The sequence below is a fragment of the Sciurus vulgaris genome (assembly GCF_902686455.1).
Source record: "Sciurus vulgaris genome assembly, chromosome: 1".
In the NCBI taxonomy this organism is placed as follows: domain Eukaryota; kingdom Metazoa; phylum Chordata; class Mammalia; order Rodentia; family Sciuridae; genus Sciurus; species Sciurus vulgaris.
Window position 1 is genome coordinate 171,584,490 of NC_136461.1, and position 26,875 is coordinate 171,611,364.

The 26,875-nt window shown below is 37.5% G+C and overlaps 1 protein-coding gene across 1 annotated transcript in view; it reads left to right on the plus strand.

The window, feature by feature from the left end:
* The window catches only part of CPQ (carboxypeptidase Q), a 458,745-nt gene extending 432,292 nt beyond the window's left edge, over positions 1–26,453 (plus strand). Inside the window, exon 8 of the mRNA XM_079126296.1 lies at positions 25,997–26,453. Coding sequence (XP_078982422.1) covers positions 25,997–26,160 — 164 coding nt within the window. The 3' untranslated portion in view covers positions 26,161–26,453. The remainder of the gene's footprint in view (positions 1–25,996) is intronic.
* The last annotated feature ends 422 nt before the right edge of the window (positions 26,454–26,875 follow it).

Consider the following 26,875-nt stretch of genomic DNA (forward strand, 5'->3'; position numbering starts at 1 on the left):
ATCAAAATAAAAATAATTAAATAAATAAAAATTAGTCAAAAAGATAAAGTTAATCAAAAACTTTTTATATGTGGATACTTTTAGTAACTCAAAAGATCATTTATGAAATGATATCACTTCAGGAAATTGAAAGAATCAACTACAATAGACATACTATTAGTTGATCTCCAGCTCTTTTTTTCCTGGAAAATGTTCACAATAACGTGAAGGGACAAAGACCTGCCTGGGGGCCAACAGATGGTGGTCCTAGTCCCTGCTCAGTCACTCACAGACCACTGATCCCACACAAGTCATGGAGCCTTCCCACTGATTGGATTTCCTCAAGTGGAAAGGAAAGCTTAGGTCAGAAGTTCCCATGGAACAGCTCGCAGAGAAGAAATGTCACAAGCCAGGAGACTGGTGCTGTAATTTCCACACTTCATTTGTAACCACGTGGCCTTGGACAAGGGCATTAGCTTCTTAGTTTCTTCATATATCAAATGGAAAGTTATTAATAGCCTACTCAGCAGGATTCTTGTGAAGATCAAGTGATTATGTAGGAAGTACATACAAATGTCACAACCTGATGTCATGTAATGACCATACAGCTTAAGGGAGCATTCAGCATTGGGTCATGATTTAGTACTAAAGTTGATAAACTATAGCCCATGCCTATTTTGGCAAAAAAAAAAAAATTTAAGTGTGTGCATATGTATTATTTATATAACATACATATATTATGTACAGCATATGTACACACAATAATTAATATACATAGCATAATATATAAATATTATATAATCTTATAACTAACCATGTTTATTCACCATATTTAGATGTTGTTCATGATTGTTTTCATGCTGTAACCACACAGTTGAGTAGTTACCTTGCAATAGAGATTATATGATGCATCAAATCTAAAATGTTTAGTTTCTGGTCCTTTATGAAAATACTTTGCTGATCTTGATCTAGCAGAAACATTGCAAGACTTTTCTGAGCTAAGATCCTCTTAGCTTAGGTCTCTCTCTCTCTCTCTCTCTCTCTCTCTCTCTCTCTCTCTCTCTCTCTCTCTCTCTCTTTCTCTCTCTCTCTCCATCTTTCTTTCTTTCTTATGCTGTAAAAAGAAATGAATGCAGAGTCCCTTCTTTCCTTATGGAAATGTTAAGAAGATATATAAGAGAACAAAAGCATTGATCCTTTCTGGAGGAAAGATTACTGAAACTCAGAGTATTATGCATAATACTAGATAACGTTAGATGCTGTTAGATGTCTCCGAAATGATGGTGGTGTATTTTTATCTGGTATTAATTCTCTCATGTCAGATCAGCTATTGCATACAAACCCCTGCACCATAGCACTACATCTAAAGCTAAAATACTATGTAGGAATCTAATTGAATCACAGCATCCAGTCAGGAATATTGGATTTAATTGCTTCTTTATCCATTTATCCTCTTAAGACTGTCATTAAACATTTACAAGACATGAACTTCAGATCATGCCAATATCTCTACCAAGGTCATTTGGCAACTGGCCATTTAGTCCAGGACCAAGATGGAGGAGCCCTGTGGGCACATGAGGAAAGACTATTCTCAAGACAGAAGAACTGGTGGCAGCACATGAGTGGTTTGCAGAGCAAATGCCAAAGATATCTGTTTATGTTGAAACTTCAATCCATATTTGAATCTTGGATGCAAGACCTACATCCAGGCTGGTTAAACACATACACAAGTGATTAACAAATCTGTGCCTCACACATATAAATATAGAGACCTCTTTCCCAAGAATTTCCTCAAATCTCCAGGAAGAATTTCCCTAAAGGAATGACTCATGTGGCTGAAGGCAGCCATGTTAGGGGGCCAAGCCTGATCTTTGAAAGTAACATCATCCTATATACAACCCATTTATAGACCCTAGGTACTCAAATCTAGATTTATGGCATAGATAAATTAGTGGATAATCATTTGCTCTATAAAAGGACTCTTCACTTTACAAGCAGATTCACTATCATCTTCCTTTACCGATCTATTGCCACTGCTGCAGTTCCAATAAAATCTCATTGTTAGAAATTCAGTACACATAGGCTTTTTCGTTGCTAACCTAGGTGGAAAGATAATGAACAAGGTGCACTTACAATGCCTTTAGATATTAAGATACAGTTTTGTCAAAGCTCTTTTAGTCTCAGCCTAGGAATTTAAAGTTACTTGCTACTTATGATTGTCTGGGAGAGATGGGTAGAGAATTTTTTTTTCAATAAAAATATTATGTGAAACAATACTAGGTGGTTTTGTTGACTAATTTGCTTTGATTATCTGCATGAGGACCCTCCAAAATGAAACCTCAGTCATATAGAAATTAGCTAACTGGCCTTTTGATGATTAGTAATAATAATATTAACAGTAACTACCATAATCATGTGCCAAGCAACATTCTAACTCTCACTCACCGAAACTCAAACCTAAACGGTAGGTATGATTATTTATTATTCCTATATTATGAATGGGAAAACTAAGGCTCAGAGAAATAAAATATTGTACCCCATGTCACAAGCTGTCATATGCAGGGTCAGGATTCAGATTCAGCAAGAAGGCTGACTCTATAATTTTTACTATTAACAACAGTACCATGTTGACAAGTAAAGCAACTGTCAAACACTGAAATGTTAGAGCAAGAGCAACATATGACATATTTCCTACCTTTTTTAAAAGCTAGTAAGAATTTCTGCCTCAGGCCATAAAAGAGGAACTGCACAGGAATTGTCCTTTTTCATTAAAAAAAAAAAAAAGAAAGAAAGAAAAAAAAAAAAACAGGATAACTGAACAAATAATAGCAACTGCTTTCATACGTTGGACAACAGGACGGTGAGGACTGTGATCCTTGAGGTAAAGGAAAGAAAAGATGACACCTACAATTGCCCCAGTTCTTCTGCCTAGAGGCACATTTTGGACCACAGACCAGTGAGGGGAATATAGCACAGTGGTCTGATTAAATTGCAGAGACAGAGATTAGAATTCAGGGAGTTTGAGACAGCTATATTTTGTACAACAGAATGCCAGACAGGAGGGGCTACACAGAAAAAACTTCAGACATCTGCATAAATATTCCCTTGAGTCTTTAGCTGAATACCAAAATGAGCATGATTGGGTAAAATTCTATAAGACACAGCAAAGAACAGCTATCAGGGATCTAGAGGCTGAAAAAGTCCAAGGGCCTATAGGGCTGGTAAAAATTTCAGTTCTGATCAACTAAAGTGAAAAGAACTTGTTGAATATGTAATACATTTAACAGAGACCCCAGAAGAGCCACAGTTTAATAGTAGGGATAAACTAGATTGAGACTGTGCTAGACTCCCCCTAGCAAAACTTAAAAACATACCATGAAAGGATCAACCACATGTATAACTACCAAAACAATACTCAACTCTTTAAAGAAGACAAGAAAATCCAGACAATAGAAAGTTTACAATATCTACCATCTAATCAAAAATTACTAGACATGTGAATAAGCAAGAATATTTGACCCATGAGCAAAACATTCAGTCAAAAGAAGCAAACCCAGAAATGTTAGTGATGATATATAATATATGTATATAAATTATTACATAATGGATTCAACAGCAGATTGAGTCAAAAGATTGGTGAACTTGAAAATATAATAATAAAAGCAATTTAAGACAAAAAAGAAAAAAAACTAGTAACAATGAACTGAGTCTCAGTGACCTTTGCAACCACCTCAAGTAGCATTATATGTAAACAGAGCCCCAGAAAATGACAGGGTAGGGGAAGAGAAAGAAAATTGAGTGATTAATGGCTGAAGTTTTTTCCAAATGTATTAAGAACTATAAACTCTCATATTCAAGAAGCTCTGTAAAACCCAGCAGGACAAACAAGAAAATCATTATAATCAACTCCCTGGAAAGCAGCAATAAATATCTTAAAAGCTTCCAAAGATAAGAAACACATTACATAAAAAGAAAAAGATAACAGTAATCAATGATTTTTGAGAAAATATAATGTCTTGAGAAACAATGGAAGACATCTTCAAAGTGCTCTAACAAAAACCTGTCAGCCCAGAATAATCAGCAAACACATTCCTCAAAAATGAGATTGAAATTAAGAAGTTTTAGACAAAATTTAATGGACAAATTTTTCACCAAAAGACCTATGCCTCCTGAAAGGTTGATGTTTATCAGATCAAATTAAAATAATGCCAGATGGACACTCAGAAGATCTGCAAAAGAGAGTTGTTAAACAAATAAATTTTTGAGTAAGTATAAAGAAGCATTTTTGCTTTAAAAAAAAAAGTTTAACGTTAAAGGTTATCTCACTATTTAAAGCAAAAAATAATAAGGATATATGTGTGATATATAAATATGAAGAAATAAAATATTTGATAATAACACTATAAAAAGCAGGAGAGAAGAAATGGAAGATTCTTAAATATGTGAAGTGCATACTACTTAATGAAGACTGTGATAAGTTAAAATGAAAGTGATATTGTCACCACTCACATCATGTACAACCATAGAATTGAAAAGTTGCACCCCACTTCTGAATAATGAATCAAAATGCAATCTGTAAAAATAAAATTTAAAAAAATAAAAATAAAGTATTTCTTCCATAGGGGAAAAGAAAGAGGAGTGGAAAAAAGAAGAAATATATGACAAGTATTAAGGTGGTGGGTTTAAACCTAATCATGTCCATAGTTACAATAACATAAATGAGCTAAACACCCCAATTAAAAGATAAATTATCAAGCAATTGAAAAGTCTGACCCCATTATATGCTGTTTACAAAAACCACACTTTATACATAAAGGCACAAGTTAGATGTAAATAGACAGAAAAAGGTGTACAACAATTTTTGAATATGTAAAAGCTACCATAACTCTACTGCCTGAAAAGGTAGGCTTCAAAATAAAGAATATTATAGAGGAGGAAGGACATTTCATCATGATAAAATAATCTGTTCATCGGAAAGACATAAGAATCTTACATGTGAATGCACCACATTGTATATCTTCAAAAAGTATATGAATGAAAAATGGACAGAATTGAAAGAATAGGCACATTTATAGTTGCAGTTAGAAATTTCAGCATCTGTTTCTCAGCCTTGTCAGAACAAATAGATGCCAACTCAGCCTGGACATGGAAAATTTGTCGACCAACATGATGAAACTGGTATTGAAGAACCCTGGGCTCCACAGTAGCAGGACTCACATTCTTTTTAAATGCAGCTCTACCACATGCTGGGTCATAAAAGCAGCCGTGAAGCATTTAGAAGGACTGAAATCATATGGAGTATGTTTGCTGACCACCATGGAATCAAATAAGAAATCAAAAGCACTAAGATGTCAAGTAAATCCAATATATGGAAATTAAATAGCATGATTCTAAATAAACCATGTGTCAAAGAAGAAATTGCAAGGAAGTTAGAAATTATTTTGAAACTTTTTGGTAATAAAAACACAACATATCGGACTGCATGGAATGAAGGCAAAGCAGTGCTCTCAGATGGTTAGCAATACTTCTAAATGCCTGTATTAGAGAGTAAGTTCTAAAATCAAATGTCTAACTTCCCATCAAGAAGCTAAACAGAAATATAGTACTCAAAATAAGTAAAAGTAAGGGAATAAGAAAGTGGAAACCAATGAAATAGAAAACAATAGAGAAAATCAATGAATTTTAAAATCATTTTAGTGAAAAAAAAATCTGTAAAATGAACAAACTATCAGATCAGTCAAGAAAAAAGAGAAGATGTAAGTTGCCAATATCAGGTATGAAATGGGGCACATCATTGTTATCTCATTAAAATGATAGTAATGGACAAGTATACATCAATAAATTCAATGACTGATGACATGAGCAAATCCCTTAACTATCACAAATTACTAAAACCAATTCAAAGAAGAAATAAAGAGCCTACATAGCCCTATAAATTAAATGATGTGAATTAATAAATAAAAACCTCCACTGGAAGAAAACCCCATGCCCAGGTGTTTCCCTAGTTAATTGTATCAAACATTTAAGGGATTAATAACAGTATTATACAACAGACATTAACAGAGGAGAAGGTAAATACTTTTGAACACATTTTGTAAGGCCCATATTATACTAAAACCACAACTAGACAAAGATATAGGAAAATGACAAGCCAATATCTTTCATGGACTTAGATAAAAAAGTCCTTAACAAAATATTAGCAAATCATCTTGGATGTTGAAAGGATAATACACGATGTCCAAGTGGCATTTATCTTAGAATTTAAGGTTGGTTTAACATTTTTAAATCAATCAATGCCCTTGTTTTAGTCAGTTTGTTTGCCATGGCGACCAAAAGACCTGACAAGAGTAACACAGAGGAGCAACAGTTTATTTGGGGCTCACAGTTTCAGAGGTCTCTGTCCATAGACAGCTGACTCTGTCTGGGCCTGAGATGAGGCAGGACATCATGGTAGAATAAAGCATCCCAGGACATGGCAATCAGGAATTAGAGAGAGCTCCCCTCAACAAGGACAAAATACAAACCCCAAAGGCATGCCCCTAGGGGACCTACCTCCTCCAGCTACACCTCACCTGCCCACAGTTACCACCCAGTTCATCCCAACAGGTGGTGAATGCACTGATTAGGTTAAGGCTCTCATAACCCAATCATTCACCTCAGAACCTTCTTGCGTTGTCTCACACTTGAGCTCTAGAGGACCCCTCATATCTACACCTTAACAACACTTGACCCCACTAAAGAAGAAAGGAGAAAAGTATGATAATTTCAGGAGATGCACAAAAACACTGAACAACATTCACACCCACTTGTGAAGAAAAAGAGGCAACTCTGAAAATCTACAGTTTATTTATAAAAGACGAATGATGTCCTTCAGGATGGGAATAAGAAAAGGAATTTCATTCTTGCCACTTCTATTCAACATCATACTGAAGGTCCGCCTACCACCATTAGGCAAGGAAAAGAAATGAAGTACAGGCTGGAAAGTAAGAAGTGAGGTTGTTTTCATGATTAAACAACAGGATTGTGTACACACAAAACCCTAAGAGTGTTACAAAAATATACCATTAGAATTAATAAGTAAATTTAATAAGGTCACAATATACAAAAATTAATTGTATTTCTGTATTCCAACAACTAGCAAAAAAAAATCACATATAAGTACATGAAATATCCAATAATAAATTTAACCAAATACATGTGAGATTTGTATGCTGAAAAATCATAAAACATTTAAGAGAATTTAATGAGACCAAAATAAATGAAGAAATACCTGGTAGTAATGGGTGGGAAGACTCAACATGGTTAAGATGTTAATTCCTCCCAAAATGATCAAGTGTTCTGCAATTGCAACTAAAATTTCAGGAGACTTTATTGTGGAACACGACGAACTGAGTCTAAAGTCTATGTGTGTGGGACTGGGGTTGTAGCTCAGTGGTACAGCACTTGTGTAGTATGTGTGAGGCACTGGGTTCGATCCTCAGCACCACATAGTATAATAAATAAATAAATAAATAAATAAAAAGTCTATGTGAAAATTCTACAAACCTAGAACAACCAGAACAATTATGAAAAAAAAAAAAAAAAAGTAAAGAAAAAGTTGCAGGACTTCCTCTACCTGATCAACTTACAATAATCAAAGTAGCATGGCATTGGCATAGTGGCATAAAGATAGACAGATGAATGGCATGGAACAGAGCCATCCATTTATTGTCACTTATGTTTTTATAAAAATATAAGACTATGTTTTCAATGAGGGAGAGAATAGTCTCTACAAAATATAGTGCTGACACAGATAACCTTATGGGAACAAAATGAATCTTAACTAACCTTACCTCCACACCATGTATGACAATGATCTTCACATTGATCACAATCTAAACAAAGTCTGAAACTATGACAACTGTAGAAGAAAATAGAGAAGGAAAATTTCTGGCCTCAGGTAAAGACTTAGGCAAAGACTTCTAAAACACATTACTTAACATGCTAACGATTAAAAAATTGAGGCATTGGACTCCATCAAAATTAAAAGCTTCCACTCTTTGGAAGACATCGTTAAGAGAACAAAAGGCAGAACGCAGGAGAAAATACATTACCTGACAAAAGACTTGTAACGTTTACAACCCAAATAAAAGGCAACAATTCAATAGAAATGGCAAAGTGTTTTAACAAACACTTCAAGAAGATACATGCATGCCCAATTAAGGACACAAGAAGGTGCTTGACATCATTAGTCATCCTAGAACTATAATTAACCAAGATGAGATGCTGCTACAGATTCACTAAAGTGGCCACAAGCAAGCAAATAAACTATGCAACAACACGGATGAATTTCTGTAAAATTGTGCTGAGAAAAGAAGCCAAACACAGGAGATTAAATATTGTTTGATTCCATGCATGTGAGATTCTGGAAAAGATAAATCTAATCAACAGTGATGCAGCCAAATCAATGATTTCCCGAGACTGTAGCAGGAAGGAAGGGGACAGGAACATGAGACAAGACTTGCCTCCTGCAGCTTTTCCCCTTAACGTGAAGAATATGAATGCAGCAGAAGGTACTGAGGTCTGCAGACCCTCTCACCAGACTCCCGTGCTTATGCTCATCATTATTACCTTGAAGTCGAAGTTTACTCATCTGTAAAATGAGGGTAATAATAATTATAGAATCACTGGGAATATTTGATAAGATAATGCATGTAAGTGTTTAGTACAAGCCATGGCTCATAGAAAGTACTTAGTAAATCCTAGCTATGATAATGGTTATGATTTTGTTCCTTTTTTCGTTATTAAACCATATGTCATTTGCTCCCAAGATGAAAAGTAGGAATGCTGGCTCCCAGCTTCCCGTACCTGCCCATCCTGAAACAGCCTGTGCCAGACACTCATACCCCAAAACTATCACCACTGCATTAAATCAGGACCCTGGGGGGTGGTGAGGCTTTTTTTCTTTTCAGGCTTCATCTGCAGAGCCTCAAGCAGTTTCGATGTGCTTTTATTTCCCAGTTGGCCTCATTTCCACCAAGATATACTTCCCTAGATTGCAAGTTCCATGAGAACGGGTACATGGGATGTTAAACCCACCATTGATTCCCCACGGTCTAGAAGGGACTTGGCACTTAGTTGGAAGGAACTTAATAGATAATCAGTTGAATTAATAGGATCCCTTGGCCACAAACCTTCTATGCAAGTCATGTTTGAAAGAATCTGCTGGTGGCTGCCTTACTACGCAGTCATGAGCGAGAGGTTAATATTGTGATCATCCTGGGTAGTCATTTAACCTCTCCACAGCAGCTGGAAGATTATTTCTCAACTCTATGAAATTAAACAAGAAATAATTCATGCTTCATGTTCCATGTCTTCCATAATGAGGTCTTCTTACCAGTTTAATTAGTTAATGAAGGACAGCACACTTTCTACTTTCTGTCAAGAATCCTAAAAGCTTTCGAGAAAAATGACTCAGGATGTGAAGCAGCAGGACTCCTGGAAAATATTTTGGTATCTGTAGCAGAGAATCTCAAGTACTGATATCCTTACCCCATTGTTCTGGACTTTGAGTATGAAGAATGGAGCAGCTAATGACATGTTAGCCCACCAAGTGCCTTTAATCTTTCATCATCAACCATTTTTTTTTTTTTTTTGAAGAACACATGGAAATGTGTAAATTACAGTTTATCTCACCACAGAAACATTTAGTCAACTATGGTTTAATTATATTTTGGGTGACTCCTGAGAATTACTAGTGTTTCCTTATTATTAGGATTGTCCCATGAGGGTCAACCATAAATAACACTGGAAATTTAGCTACACTTAAATGTTAAATTTGCATCTCAGTTTCGTAGACTCTCCGTAAATGCATTATCATGGGCCAGGATCTCTTCATGAGCATCGGTATTTAATGGATAGTCCTTGAACCAACATTTTGCTTTAAGTGAAATGTATTTGCATTAAAAGCATATTCATTTCCCAGGATCCTTCTTACACATTTATTTTCCTTTGTTTTGGTATTCACAAAGCTTTTCATGTTTAGCTCACTTATTCTCTTGTGGCATAATGATTTTTAGAAGGTTTTATTTTAGAAAGTTTGGTATTTTTTAAAAATTGCATCCCTTTATCAGATAGTGCAAAGGGCTGCATTTTGCTACCAAAAAGAAAACTGCCAGATTACCAAGGAAAAAGCCACATTATTTGCATAAATAGAAAGAAAGCAGATTAGAGTAATTGAGCTAACATTGACCTGATTTTTCAAAAGTGTCAACATCTAACTTTGTTCCATCTTTAAGATTTATGGTTTGAGACAAAGATTATTCACTGGGCTTCTGTCCCTGTAATTCTTTCCTCAGAAGCTGATTTGAGGGAAACTTCAACTAACATGTTGTAACACTAAGTAGTTTGTCATCTCTTTGTGACCAATTGCCTTACATAAAAGCAAAGACACACTTCCTTTGGATCAATCAATGCTGTCTGACCCATAAACAATAATGGAGAATAGGAAGGACCCAGAAGCAAAACTCGAATCAGTTTTTTTCATTGGCCTGATCTGCCTCTAAATAGAATCACATGACACCATACTCTTTTTTCGGACCCTAATATGTATTATTCAAGCTTTGTTATATTTTAATTTATCCTTTAAGATAGGATTTCTTTTAACAGGAAATTTTTCTTCTATTTATCTTCTATAATCTGTGGTACAACTTCTTGTGACCTTGACACTGTGGTATTAAGAAATGAAAAAAGCCCATTTTGGATCAGACTCTTGGTCCATCCAGCCCATAATTCTGCTTCTGATGATGGTCCCCTGAGGCATTTTATGGATAGCTAGGCTGCCCACTTTGACACCACCCCTAAACTTATTGAATGTGCCCTCACCAAAATAATTTAATTTCTCTTTGAAATCCAGCATAACTTAATCACTGTATATTTACACTGGAACCCTTTAAAAGGACAATTTTAGCTTGCCCTACTTCTTAGTAGGGTTGTGGAGATTCACAGCATTTTATAACTGGAAGGGCCTTGACATGTTCTCAGGATTGATTCCAATTCCAAATAACATCAGTCCTCAAGTAGACCTCCTTGTAGAGAAATATTTGTTTCTGTTCTTTGTCTCAAATCCAGTTGTTTGCTATTCAGAGCAAGTTATTCCCACAATCCCATGGCAATTCAGCTTTTTTGTCTATTAGTATAGTTTTATCAAAGTTTCTTTGAATAAATCAAACACCCCTTTCTCCTTGCCTCCAACCATTTCTTTTTTCCTAAATATTAGAAAGAACTGTCGGTCAAGACTTCCTCTTACAAGATTCAGGATCTCTTTTCCCCTGCAGATTATATACATAAGTGCTGAATAATAGACTGTGGATTTTATAAACTGTCAGTTCGGCCATGTGGAAGTAAAGGTCACAGGTCAGGGGTTTGTAGATTCTCCTGGTGGCCGCTCTCATTCTGCTGTCGACCAGTTGGCCTCTAGTACTGTAATCCTTTCACCACAGCCAAGAGAACTGGGCCCCCAGCTCCACATTCCCGGGCCAAACAACCTTGCTGAATTATCCATATTCAGGATGGGAATCAAATCAAAAATGTCTTGTGCACGTACTTCCCACATGGCTAATTCCTCTGTTTCTGCTTGCCAACAGGATGGGAGGTGGGCACGAAGAGGTGACAACAGACAAGTTCAAGTACCCTATCTGCCAAAACCTGCTTCCACTACCCAATGGCTTTGTAATGTCCAGGGTCTTTGAGCCAGAATTTTTTTTCTAAATCTATCCATTTGAACATGATTATAAAAAATTGTGGTTGTGGTAAAGCTTTTATTATAAACACCACCCTGGAAACCATCTTTAGAGTCTTTTCAGGTCCAAATACCCATATACATTGAGAATTCATGTTGGGCTCCATCACAAACAGCTTTTACTGATGTTTTCTTTGTGAGCATCATTCCTCAGGTGTGGGGGAAACTGCAGAAAGGTATTTACGAAGAGTCACACTGACTCAGGTAGGTGAAGAACTGGATTGACATCAGGCTGGGAAGGAAGAGTGGGAATAAATTCTGTACAGACAAAGCAGAAAACCAGGATATCAGGACTAATAAATAAGCATAAATGTGATTCCAAATCACCCTATCAGAAGAAATGCCAAAATTAGCTTTTGTTAGAAAACAAAAAAGAGAATGGTAAGGAGGCACGAGTGTTTGTTTATAACTATTATGACATCACACACACACACACACACACACACACACACACAAACTACGAACTCAAAGATAAGGAGCCTAGAGTCATGTGGATGGCAAGAAGCAGACCAAGGGAGAGAGGAAGGGTTTTCAAGGGGACCAGGGTTGGGGAGTAGGTGCCAAAGCAGAGAGATTTTACACACACAGGCACATGAGCATACATACGTATCTACATACATATACATATACGCATATATCTATATCTGTTTGTGCATTTATTTTCCCCCAGCCCCACGCATACATGGGAAACCATCCACTACACACAGGGGGCCACAAGCTTTCAATGCTCTTACTTACGAGGGTAATCATGGATAAAATCATGGATGGTGATTTTGTGAATCAAATCAACTTTTTTTTTATTTTTACAAACTGCATTTTGATTCATTGTACACAAATGGGCTACATCTTTTCATTTCTATGGTTGTGCACAATGTAGATTCATACCATTGGTGTAATCATACATGTACATAGGGTTATATGATGTCTGTCTCATTCCAACATTTTTCATACCCCCCCCTCCTCCCTCTCATTTCCCTCTACGTAATCTAATGTTCCTCCATCAATTAACTTTTACAAAGAAGCCTAGGAATGTGATCGTTCTTTGAAGCCCTGTAGGTGGGTGGTAGTAAAGTTAAAATTTCTGAGATGTAAAATCATGACTTCAGTGCAGATATAAATTGAACACAAAGATTTTATTCAATCATTGACTTATAGAAAAATCAGTAAGAGGTTAAGACCAATTCAAAGAACTTTTGAAGGTGAGCTTCCGTTGTAGGAAACTGGTCCAGACACCAACTTGGGGGATTTAAGTCAAATAACCTCAAACCCATTTCTTCCTGTGTAGGGGTGCAAGTCTCTGAAGCTCTCATACCCACCCCTAGTCTGCATGGAAAATGTACTGTGATCCCCCATCCCCAACTAACTACCCTTGCCTTTGGTGTGAGATGTTTTCTCACACCTAGTTCAACCTGAGACCCCTACTCCTCTGCCAGCCAACCCCCAACCAGCAATAGGGGTCCAAGCCAGGGCTTCCTAGCCATACTTCCTGCCTCCTATCCATACCTCCCACGCCACCCCCTTGGGAGTACCTGGATTTCCCACTCTATATCCACATACTGTAGTATTCATTCTCCATCTCTCACCTCACCTGTGGTGATTTATGGGTGTGATGGGATTTTTAAGATTATTATAAACCAGTAAAAAGAAAAAAACTCACCTTTTAAAAAAAACAACAAAGAGCTTTTGAAAAGTGGAGTTTAAAAAGAACAAATAAAAATAAATAAATAAAAGAATATGAATAACAAAAAAGTGGAATTTATACAATTTAATAAACAATTGGGAAAAATTAATGGGTTAAACAAAAATTGCTTAATGTCTTAGAGGTCAATGAACTGTAAGTTCTGGGATTGTTTGGTCTACGGGACAGAAATCATTTTTTATCTCTTCCAGTCACTTAAAAATGAATATGCAGCTTTATTAAGTCTGGAACTTTTAATCGATAGTAAGTAGTGAGTCAAAATAAGTGCATTCTCCTGAACACCATTAGGTGTTCTTGGCCCCTGTGTGACATTGAGAGGACTTGCTGTCCACCATTTTGCCTTGTTTTCAAGTTATGGATAACTTCCTTAACAGTGGAACTTCCTTAACTTCCTTAAGGTGAGTAGGCATAAGAGAATATCTGAATCTCAGAATATATTTGTAAGTAGGTGCTGACGTGTTTTTGTTAAGGAGCACCCACTTGCCATTCCTCAAGACAAGGGAAGAATAGATTCCCAGTAAGTGGGATTTATTTATCAAATTTGTCCCATTAGATAAATGTGTAATAATTCATTCGTTTATCTGTTCAGTGGTTCAACAGAAATCTATTCGAGTATTTATTATGTCAGACATTGAGGACTGCAATAAAACAAGGTCCCTGCTCCTAAAAAGCTTACATTGTAGTAGAAAAGATAGGCAACAAATAATAAAACCCTCACAGAGTAGGTACGGTTCCAGGTAACCTAAATGCCCATCAACTGATGAATAGATGAAGAAACTGTGGTACATATACACATGGAATACTATTAAACCATTAAAAGAAAACAATCCTGTTATTTGTGACAATACGGATGGAACTGAAGATCATTATGTTAAGTGAAATAAGTCAGGCACAGAAAGACAAATACTCCATGATCTCACTCAGATGTGGAATATAAAAGTTGATCTCATAGACATCCTGAGTGGAATGGTTGTTACCAGAGGCTATAGAGAGGGGAAGGGGAGCTAGGGAAAGGTTGATCAATGGGCACTAAGTTATGTTGGATAAGCGTAGAAGCTCTGTTGTGGCATTGCAGGGTGGGATAGCTATAGATAACAAGTATGTTCTGTATACCTTAAAAAACTGGGATAAAAAATTTTGAATGTTCTCAATAGGAGGAAATGATATCTGGTAAATGGAATAAATATGTTTAACCTGATTTAAGCATGACACAATGTATACATGAATTGGAACATCATATGGTGCCCCATTATTATGTACAAATTTTATACTTTTGTGTATGACTTTTAAAAATAAAGAAAGATAGGGCCAGGCATGGTGGTGCACACCTGCAATCCCAATGACTCAGAAGACTGAGGCAGGAGGATTGAAAGTTTGAAGCCAGCCTCAGCAACTTAGTGAGGCCATGAGCAACTTCATAAGACCCTGTCTCATAATAAAAAATAAAAAGGGCTGGGGATGTGTCTCAGTGGTAAAGCACCCCTGGGTTCAATCCCCAGTATCAAAAATAAATAAGATAACTATGGAAAAGAGAAAATAAAAGAATAAGGGAGATAGTAAGTGACCAAAGGTAAGGGTGGGCTTTATATTAAATGGTCAGGGAAATCTCCGGAGGATTGGCAGGCCCACAGTGTGTGGCCTCCCCTGAACTGAGGGATATGTATCCCTCATTCACCTTCTGACAAGTGGCCCAGGCTACTTGGGTCCAGTGTATCTCCAATTAAAATTCCCATCCCCATGTCATGAGGCCAGAATGGATACAGAGCCTGCCTTTTTATCAGAGATACCTGAATCTGAATCCTATTCCTACCACTTACTGCTGTGTGACTTTAGACAAGTTCCTCAAATCTATTTTTCATCTGTTAAAGACACATGATGATCACTTCCTCCTGATGTCATTTGGAAAATTAAATAAAACAATGTTCAAAGCTCTAGGTACATAGGAAGCATTCAACAGCTAGTAACTATTCTTCTTATTCCGCTATGTGGAAAATTTACAGTACCATCTTCACATAGTACTGGTTAGTCTTGCTAGTTCTGTAGTACTAATCTCCACTATCACATAGTTCTGGAACCCTCTGACCTAGAGGTCCCCAGGTGTATTGGTGTTGAGATAAAATACGTGGAAAAAATTATGCGGGCAGCCAATACAAGTTTTCCAAAGAGATGGAAGTTATATGGGCTTGTGGCCCACATGAAATATTTTAGCACAAGCTTTTAGGTCCCTGGGTAAATGGAGAGTCTGGAAACAAAAACGATAGTACTTTCATGGAGTTTTGATAGGGGATTTTTTTTTTTCTTTCCTTTCTGATCCTGCCCTGCTCTTTCTTTTCCTGTTTCTTTCCTCTTTTGAATTGTCTTCTCTTCTGGGGAGCTATGGGTGAGCAAGCTATTAATTAACTACTCCTTATTCTAATTTTCACTAAGATTTAGTAGGGATTAAACTACCCCCTTGAAAAGAGAGATTAAATGCCTACAAAGTCCATGAATTGATTTTCTAATTGTTTTGGTAATAATGGTTTTTGTTTCACTAGATAATGTTGCTGAAAAATAATAATTTTAATTAAATTCTAAATGTATTTTTAGCATTTTATGGATTCTAGGGAGACTAAGTTTTCTTGCAGGGAATATGTGAAGAACATAACATTCTTCTCTAACTCCATGGTTATTATAATCAGGGGAATGCCCATGATACATTCCATTGCAATTCAGTTGCACACCCCAGACGGCTCAAGATCTGTTTATGAAGGAGATCTTCCACAGCTGCTCGCCTGTGAGTGCATCCTTCATGCAGTACCACAGCAGCCGTGTATGTACTTAAATAACAGACTTGAATTTAAACTTTCAAAGCTCTCAAATGTCTCTCAAAATTTTTCTCATGACACGAATTGCTTAATTTTCCTACATGAAAAACTCACTGATTGCAGATGAGTGGAGTCAACCCACAAGAAGGGGCTCTGCAGAATCTGTGTATTTGTTCACCCAACTCTTCAGGAACTAACAGGATCCAATCTGGTTCAGAGAGCCGATGCAGGCCATGGTCATTACTGTACTCCCCTTGTGGAGATTGAAATCCACTGTGAACAGAATGGGGAAGCTTGGCTATTTCTTATAATATTCACTGGCTGGTCATCACCCCATCACACACCTGGAAAATATTTTCTTTGAGATGAGTGTTTATAAGAAAGACAAAGAGGGAGAGGAGGAAGTGGCGAGGGAAGGAGGAAGAGGGCAAATAATCCAAATTGGGGTCATATAGTCCAACCGTTCCATCTTTAAGAATAATAATAATAATAATAAAGTTCTTGAAGAACTTTGATTTATTAAATTAAAATGTTTATTCTCCAAGTTGTATTTAAATGGTGATGATGCTATGTGTATTCTGGGTCATCCTTGTGGAGACACAATGGCTATAAGAAAGAATTAATTGAGGGCTGGGATTGTGGCTCAGTGGTAGAGCACTTGCCTATGATGTGTGAGGCACTGAGTTCAGTCCTCAGCACCACAGAAATAAATAAATACATAAAATAAATTTATTTTAAAAAGAATTATTGAGTACCTAGTATCCTCACAAGCATCTTGGAAGCTAAGTTTCAGTCGCCCTATTTCAGGATGGAAGAAACTCAAGTCAAATGCCCTTCCACGATTCTTGCAGTGTCACCTGATTATTAAGCAGAAGGTTTGAATCTGAGCCCAGCCTCCCCACCTGTAACCTCTCTCTCTCAGCTGTCTCCCTTGTCCTTGGCTGACATGTTGAGGGGGTATGTCTTCGCATCCTGACTTTCCAACCTCCCTTGGGAATCATTTCCTGAGAGTAAACTGCCCAAATACTGCCATCGTTTGTTTCTAGGAGAGCATATTGGCCTTCAGAGCAGGCTCCTTCTATCAGCTTTCTACTTCTAAAAGGCATTTCGTGATTCTCTGTTCAGAGCTCATATAGCTGTCAAAAGAGAGTACACAATTTATCCCTCGGGATGGTTAACATTCCCCCACCCTGATGTCAGGTGCTCTCAGAAATTGAAATGCAGGCGCTCCCCGGGTGCCAGCCTGTTAGATCAGTAGCTGTCATGATAAGACGTCTCCTCGGAACTGCAGAGACAAAGCTGCGAAACAGCCACCAGGCCACCCTCACAGCTTCTGTGCTTATCAGCATCCTCACTGGTGGTATCGGATTTTCCAGAGTTGTTTTAATTTTGTAGAGTGTTGGTGGGAACTGAGATCTCTGAGGAAATGCCTTCCTTAAGTCATGAGTTCTAAAGGGAGGCCGCCAAACACCCACCCATCTGGCAGTCAAATTCCTTCAGTCAGAGACAGGGAATTTTGGAGGCCTGAGGAGGATATGCACAAATATTTCTTGCCTCTATTTTTTCAAAATGGGATTTGGAGTCCTTTCCTGTCAGCCACCATTCCCTGTCTTCTAGAAGCTCTGAATGGAAGGAAAACAGCTCCAAATGAACCACACTCTACTGGTATTAAATGTCCCTTCCTGTTTTCCCAGGTCCATAATAACAGTTCACCCTCTGACCACCCTCAGTGACTTCTATTTGGTGAAACTTCTTGACTCTGTCCTTAATTTGTGCATGAATCTGACATTCACTTGATGCCCTCTGAAGTCTACAGTGTGTGTGCTTCCCACCAGCTTCAACTAATTCTAAAATGTCACGGTTTCTGTTAAAATGCTTCCAGCTACTGCCAGAGTAAGCAAACAGATTTGTCTTTCCTGGGTGTGCTGGGAGCTCATGGCAGGAAGAAGCTTCTGGTAGACTTCTGGTCTTTTCAGTGGGAAGTGTGGTTCTCTTTATCTGCTTGCCTTCCTGAGAATTTCAGAGGATGAGATGTCATCAGCTGACCGTGGCCCTTGTCACCCAACCCCTGGACTATCCATCTTCCCCACCTCCTCCTCACCTCCACGTGGGTCCACACATCTCCTCCTCCACGTGCTTCTGGAGCATCTCCCCAGGTGCAGCTGCCATCGCCCCACCTTCCCTCCCTCTGGCTACCTGTGGCTCTGCACTTAGGAACTATATCCAGCCTATTTTCAGGCTCACGTTTACGACCTCCCACAGTCAACTGCCAACTTCATTTGCCAATAGTTAGCCCAAATTATCTCCATGTCACCCACATTGGGATGCTGCATATCCTAATCACCAGAATGCCTGGGTCCTTGTCACTCTATTGACATCCTAAGTATCTGTGCTGAGTATTTGTCCACTTTCCTCTACCCTGGAGATGAACTTTTATGGACTTCATAAATGAGTTTCCCTTGCTCTCTGGGTTATGCCTGGGCTTTGCTAAGGGGGACCCAGGAGGATATTGGGAGGCACTAGAAGGGGACTGAGTCCCTGGACTACCTCTGCCAATAACCACAGCTCTTCTCTACCCACTGTAACTGCAGCCATGGCTGTCCTGCTGGGTTCTAAGTGCTGGGCCACATTGGCACATGCTGTAATCTCAGCTTCTTGGGGAACTGAGGCAGGAGGATTGATTGCCAGTTCAAGTCCAGCCTGGGCAATTGAGCAAGAGCCTGCCTCAAAATAAAATTTAAAAAGAACTGGGGATGTAGCTCAGAGGCATAGTATTTGTCTATTATAAATGCAGCCCTGGGTTCAATGACCAGAACTGCAAAATAATAAATAATAATAATAAAAATAATAGTAATAATTCTTCAAGTTGCCTTCTTAGAATGTCCCTTCTGTTTCCTACCAGGACTCTGACAGGTACAGCACACAACAGGCCCAGTTTGTTCAAAAAAAATTTGCTGATTTTCATTTAGTCAGTAAAAAAAAAAAAAAAAAAAAATACATACTTTCATTTTCCATTTGGGTCTAGGTTATAGGCATTGGTGACAGAGGGCGCAGCAAAACCGAGGCCCTGCCTTCAGGAGCTTACTGTATAACAAGGGGAATGTGAGAGAAGCAATTTTAACAGAGATTGGGACAATTATAGTAAGGATTGTATGGGGAGCACACAACATGGGGACTTCACCTAGGGGTCTGGGAGGTCACTTGGTGACATGATCTCTCCACCATTTCTTTGTCCTTTTGTTGTAGCACTCAGTGCATTCTATGTTGTTATTGGTCGTGCACGCATTTTCTCTGCTCCTGCTGAGCTTTTGGAGAGCAGAGATTGTGTCTTTTCACCTTTATGTCTGCCTCAGGCCTTAACCACTGCCTAGAACATTGCAGAGACTTGATGAGTGTCCAGTCAAATTGGATTGAAACTTCACAACTCTACAGAGCTCAGCTCCAGTCCACCACTGAAGGCTATGATATCAGTCTGGATGATAATAAGTTCCAATCCATTCTGAGCTACTGAAGTAACAGAAAACAGTCTGGAAACTAGTGTAGAAAGAACACCATTGCACAGGAAGAAGCCTCCTAAATGTGGGTGACGAATTTGATAGATATTGTCAACACACCCCCTGTTCGGGATATTTGCCAATGGGCATAGGAGCCATTAATTGGGGTAATTGCTGAGTTTTCTTTTCTATATATATATATATATATATATATATATATATATTTGCTCCACTAGCTTGTGTTATGTTTAACAGCACCATGGCTGAACTCCGCAAAGGATGAAAGAATAAGAGGCAAACACAAATTCCACTCCAGAGCAAGGAGTTTGGGAAGTAGGTAGAGGCAAAGAGGCAAACCTTTCATGAAGTTTCAAAAATGTGGGTTGAGAGAAAGTCCTGATGCAGTGAAGTTCTGGAGAGTGAGTGTCCAATCTCCAGGACAGGAAGTGGGAGTAGAAAAGAGAACCCCACCTGGAGCTATGGCGCATGCCTATAATCCTAGTGGCTCAGGAGGCTGAGGCAGGAGGATAGTGAGTTCAAAGCCAGCCTCAGCAACAGCGAGGTGCTAAGCAACTCAGTGAGACCCTGTCTCTAAATAAAATATAGAAAAGGGCTGAGGACGTGACTCAGTGGTCAAGCGCCCCTGAGTTCAATCCCTTGTACCTCACCACCACCAAAAAAAGAAAAGAGAACCCTGGCAGTGTGGTTACTAGACGTTCATAGAAATGTACCTCTCACTCCCCAAAAGGTGTATTGAATGAAACAATAATCATCTTTTTATAATACATGGTTTATCAGAAGGCAAAGTAAGGAAACTTCTCAGAGGTAAGAAATGTTAAAGGGAGTATCTACAGAGGTAAAAACACTGTGGAACCCAGAATTTTTGTGCCAATTCCTGTTTGCCTAGAGCAGGGACCATTAAGAAGCAGTGAGTTCACCTAGAACAGGTGCAAAAGGTGGGGCTGCTACTGTCCTCATGTAATATATTAATTAACTTTAGACTTAGTAAGATAAATATGTGACATCTGATTTCTAAGGTCTACACTAGCAGAATTGAAATAAACTGTAACTTCCCAAAGAGTGGGGGTGGGATATGAGAGAATGGGGGAAAATCAACCCAAAAGAGGCAACAGAGAGAAAAAAAATTTTTTTTGAATTAAAAAACACAATAAGTCAATAGAAAAAATTAAGATCATGTAAATCAATCCAATTTAACAATAATCATAAACTGCATAAATGGATTATACTCTCCAGCTAAAAATCAAAGAGTCTTAAACCAGAGTTCAAAACTCACCTATATACTGTTCATAAGAAAAATCCCTAATAACATCAGGGCAGAGAAAAACTGAAAGTAAAATGAGGGAGAAAGGCATACTAGGTCCCACACTCCACAAATTGAAGCAGATGTGGCTATATTAAATATTAGGAAAAACTAGTACTAAAATGTGTAGACTTCAGTACAAAAAACATTCCAATATGCAGAGAGGGTCACACATTAATAAAATTTCAATTTACCAGGAAGATAGAAGTCTATATTTATATACCCCTAAAAGCATAAACTTTGAAATATATAAAAAGGAAATTGATAGAACTACCAGAAAAAGAAATATATCCAAATCCACAGAGGGATATTTTCACACATCTCTCCCAAAATTGATAAATCAGGTAGACAATAAGTCAGTAAGGAGCTAAAAGGTTTGAAGATCTCAATTATCAAGCTCAAGCTAATGGACACACATGGAGCCTGAGAGCACATTCTTTTCATGTAGTACACTTGAAACATTTATGAAAATGGATCAGATCATAAGCCATGGGGCAAATCTCAGCAAAATTCAAAGAATCTGTGTCATCCAGTCCACCTTGTCTAACAGTTACGTTAGAAGTAAACAATTAAAATTAAGTTAGAAGTTAATAACAAAATATCAACAAAGAAACCCTGTACTTTTTGAAAATTATTTTTTAAAATTATTCTAACTCTTGAGTCAAAGAAAAAAGTCAAACTAGAGGTTAGTAAATATATATGTATACATATATATATAATTGAATAATCATGAAAATATCAATCAGAGTAAAGCTAAAGCAATGTTAAGGGAAATATTGCCTTATTGCTCATGTCAGAGACAAAGGTAATCTGCAAAATAATAAACTGAGGATTCAACACAAGAAGTTAGGGGGAAAAAAACAAAGAAAGACGGGAGATAATAAATCTAAGAACAGAAATCAATGAAAGAAAATCTACTACATAATAGAAAGTATCTGAAAGCCCCAAGTTGTCTTCTTTTTTTCTTCAAAAGATCAACAAACTGCTAGCAAGACTGATGAACTTTTTGAAAAGAGAGAAGGCATTGATAATTCACATCAGGAATGAAAAAGAGACATCACTATAGGTCAGCAAACATTGGCAAAAATACAAACAGGATATTCTTAACAACTCTTTGTTGATTATTTTGAATATTTGGTGAAACTCATAAATTCCTAGCAAAAATGTAATTTCCAAATTCAATTCAAAAAGAAGTACAAAATCTAAATAGTCCAATAATCATGAAGAAAATTAAATCATTAGTTAAAATTGTTACCATAAAGCAAGCATCAGATTTATGTGGTTTTGTAAAAAGTTCTACAAAATAATCAAGAAATAAATAATTCTAATCTTAAACACTAGCAATTCCAAATGTAGGCAAAGAAGAAAGTTCATTTTTTGAATCAGACATACCCTTTTTACTAAAAGCAGATGACCACAAACAGAAAAGGTGAGTTTGTAGAAATATACAATTTACAATAACTCCAAAGGGTATAAGCTATCAAGGAAAGAAAACCACCAAACTGTACAAAAGTTCATACTATGAAATTTTTAAAAAAAATGACAGAAGACTTAAGTAAATAAAAAACATGCATCAGCACATCATTTTTATTGATGAGAATACACAAAATCCTATGATGTAGATGTAGAATGATGTAGAATTCTCCCTGAATAGACATATGAATGAATACAATTCTGGGCAAAACCCCAAAATATGTCTTTTGTAGAATGTTAAAATGATTCTGATATTTATTTGGAAAAGCAATGGTTTAGAATAACCAAACCAGTAGGAGAAAATCTTTGCCAATCATATTTCAGATAGAGCACTAATCTCCAGAATCTATAAAGAACTCAAAAAACTCTACACCAAGAATACAAATAACCCAATCAACAAATGGGCTAAGGAAATGAACAGACACTTCACAGAAGAAGATCTACAAGCAATCAACAAACATATGAAAAAATGTTCTAGTAATAAGAACATCTCTAGTAATAAGAGAAATGCAAATCAAAACCACCCTAAGATTCCATCTCACCCCAATTAGAATGGCGATTATCAAGAATATAAGCAACAACAGGTGTTGGCAAGGATGTGGGGAAAAAAGTACACTCATACATTGCTGGTGGGGCTGCAAATTAGTGCAGCCACTCTGGAAAGCAGTATGGAGATTCCTTAGAAAACTTGGAATGGAACCACCATTTGACCCAGCTATCCCACTCCTTGGCTTATACCCAAAGGACTTAAAATCAGCATACTACAGAGATACAGCCACATCAATGTTCATAGCTGCTCAATTCACAATAGCCAGACTGTGGAACCAACCTAGATGCCCTTCAGTTGATGAATGGATAAAGAAACTGTGGTATATATATATACAATGGAATATTACTCAGCCATAAAGAATGATAAAATTATGGCATTTGCAGGCACATGGATGAAATTGGAGAATATCTTGCTAAGTGAGATAAGCCAATCTCAAAAAACCAAAGGATGAATGATCTCACTGATAAGTGGATGATGACATAATGGGGGGTGGGAGGGGTTAGTGTTAGGGTTAGAGTTAGGGTTGGGAGGGCAAGAATGGAGGAAGGAAGGACTGTATAGAGGGAAAAGAGGGGTGGGAGGGGTGAGGGGAAGGGAAAAAATAACAGAATGAATCAAACAACATTACTCTATGTAAATTTATGATTACACAAATGGTATGCCTTTACGCCATGTACAAACAGAGAAACAACATGTATCCCATTTGTTTACAATTAAAAAAAAGAATAACCAAACCATTCCTAAAGAAGAAGAAAGGGGTGAGGGATCTTGCCCTGGCAAATGTCAAGGATTAGCAGGTAACAGCAGTGACGATGGTATGGCTTCACCACAGGGATCAACCAGCAGACCACTGCAGCAGAATTAGCCCCAAAGGAGCCTTCCCATTTAAGGAAACTTGATACGTGGCAAAACCGATGCTGCGGGTGAAAGGGGAAGGAGGAGCACTAGTTGATAAATGTTCCTGAACACCTGAAAAAGAAAAGTAGAAACCTACCTCCTATCCTGCACAAGAATCAATTCTGATTCTAGATAGATGGGCGATCTTAAAAATGAAAATCCAAACTCTAAACATTTTAGAAGAGAACATAGGAGAATTCTGATTGTAAGGTAGGGAAGCAGTTCTTAAATAAGGTGTGCAAAGTGAAAATCATAAAGGAAAATTCATCAATTTAACTATACTGAAAGTAAAACCATTTATTCATCAAAACACATCGTTAGCAAGGGGGAAAAAGTTAAGTCACAAATTGGAAAATAATACATATGCAAGCTTAATGCCAACATAAGATTAGTATCACAAATGTATCAAGAACATATCATATCACAAATCAATAAGAAACAAATCAACTGAAAAATTGTCAAAAGACCTGAACAGGCATTTCATAAAAGAGAAGATAAAATGACTAAGAAGTGTATATAATAATATGTGCTCATTCCCATTAATAATTTTAAAAAAAATAATGAAGTAACATTTTACACTCATCAGATTAGCAAAACTTACTTTGATAATACCGAGTGATGGAGAGCGTGTGAGACAAGAGGAGGACTCCTGTGCGGATGGTGGAAGAGTGAATTGAAAAGGAAAACCTTTTGGAATTGCATGGTAAATTGAATACCCACCTACCCTGCAGTCCAGCAATTCTACTTTTACATTTTGGTCCCAGAGAATGTTGATGGCAACCTATAATAATACATAACTAGAAAAACCTAAATACCCGATGTCAGGAAAATGGATAAAGACAGTGAGTAGAAAAAAGAAAAAAGAAATGATAACAGGTAAATTTTACATATGTTTTGAGTGAAAAAAGCAAGATGAAGAAATACATCTGCAATCTGCAGTATATCGTTCAAAAGCTGGCAATATTATTGTTGTTATGTGTGTGCGGGGCAAGGGGGAGGTGATTAGCACACACGCAAGACAGGACCATGGGAATCTCTGCAGGAAAGAAGGGATCTGCAATGGGAAGTAGGAGGATTAAAAAAAAATGGCCTTCAGGAATACTGGAAATATTTTTCTAGTGTAGAATTATGGACACGTGTATACTTTTTATATCATCTCCCATGGTAATATACATTTTTGTTCTCTGCAGTCTTCTATATGTATGGTGTATTTCATAATAAAACAAACTGCTAGAGGCTAAAGAACTGTGACTCTCCACAAGATGGGCCTAGTAGGTTTTCAAGGATGAACAAGACTGGAAGTTTCCCTGAGGCTCTGATTCAAGGCTGAAACTAGTGAAAAGTGAGAAGAAAGCTTTTAAGTGGGGCAGAGACTCCTGCTGGTGCCCTTGGAGGTTGCTGGGGATTTCACGTCTGCAGGAAGTAAAAGAGTGATTTGAGAAGGAAACTTGAGCAAAAGAGTATTGACTTCCTTTTGTATCCAGGAAGGGACATTACTTGCACTCTTACAGACACAAAAGAGATGCTCTTTTATAAATATGAAGACATCTGTATCAGTTACCCATACAAATGAAAGTCTATTTTCCTTCAAATGGCAGGGAGTCCAGAAGTGGGCAGGACTGTGTTTGTTGGTTGGTTAGCAGAAGTTTCTCAATCCAGCCTCTTTTGTCTTTCCACTCTGCCATGTTGAGCTGGTGGGCTTTTTGCCCCTGGCTGCTCCTAACTTCTCATCTGACTTTAATGCAGCATTAGAGACATTTTCCCAGCTCTCTGTCAGCAGAACAAAGGCTTTCCAAGAACTCTGCCAACGCCTGCTCTTCATATCGTCATAGTGAGAATGTTGTCATTTCTTGCTGGGGGGAGACAGCCTGGGAAAGTACTTATTTTTCCACCACAGCCAGTATAGTAGGAGCAGACAAAGGGAAAGGGTAAGGGTAGCCGTGGTTTCTCAGCAGTCTATCACAATATTCCACTCAGAATCCTTTCTCTTTTCTCCCTAGGAGCCAGTCTACGTGATGAATTATATAAGTATTTCGCCTTCCATCACTCCCATGGAGACACCATGACTGTCATGGATCCAAAGCAGATGAACGTTGCTGCTGCTGTTTGGGCTGTTGTCTCTTATGTTGTCGCAGACATGGAAGAAATGCTGCCCAGGTCCTAACAACAGCGAGGAAGAAGGCACTTTCGCCCTTTCTATCCAGGAATCCTGGGTCTGCAGCTTCAAGAAACTGCTCTTCCCAAAGCAGTGTTATATGATTCATCTTCAGAGCATAGTGTTTTCAGATATTCTGTTATCCTCTGTCTTGATGCTTTCCAAATTGTTTCCAGAATAAGGAATAACCCCCATCACCACATAGAATCACCGTATGGAAGGGATCGCAATGAGGGCGTTTCTTTATGCTACCTTTTAAAAATATTGTTTCTACTTTGAAAATAAATGTTGAATGAATCTTTGGAAGGCCTCTCATTTTTTGGGTTTGCTTATGAATATTAAATATAATGATTGATTGTTGTGGTTTATGTTATTTATGAAGGAGTAGAGGAATTATAAATTCCTCTTAATATCTTAATTGAATGTATGGATACATTTGGCTTTCTAATTTGCACATGTTTATAGTATAGGAATTTTAAATGAGATATGGAATTTTTTAATTAGCAAGAAAGAAAGATGTCCCCATTTGGAAAAAAATGAAGACTGTATAATCCAATTACCTTATTAAATGTGAGTACTAGGATCTGTCATTAGATGAATAATAATGCCAATTTACATGTACATTTTACATATTTCATGCATTTTAAGGAAGTTAGGGCTTATTTACACTTTGCTGAGATTGAAGCTGAAGAAAGGGCAGATAAAATATTCACAGAGTCCTACA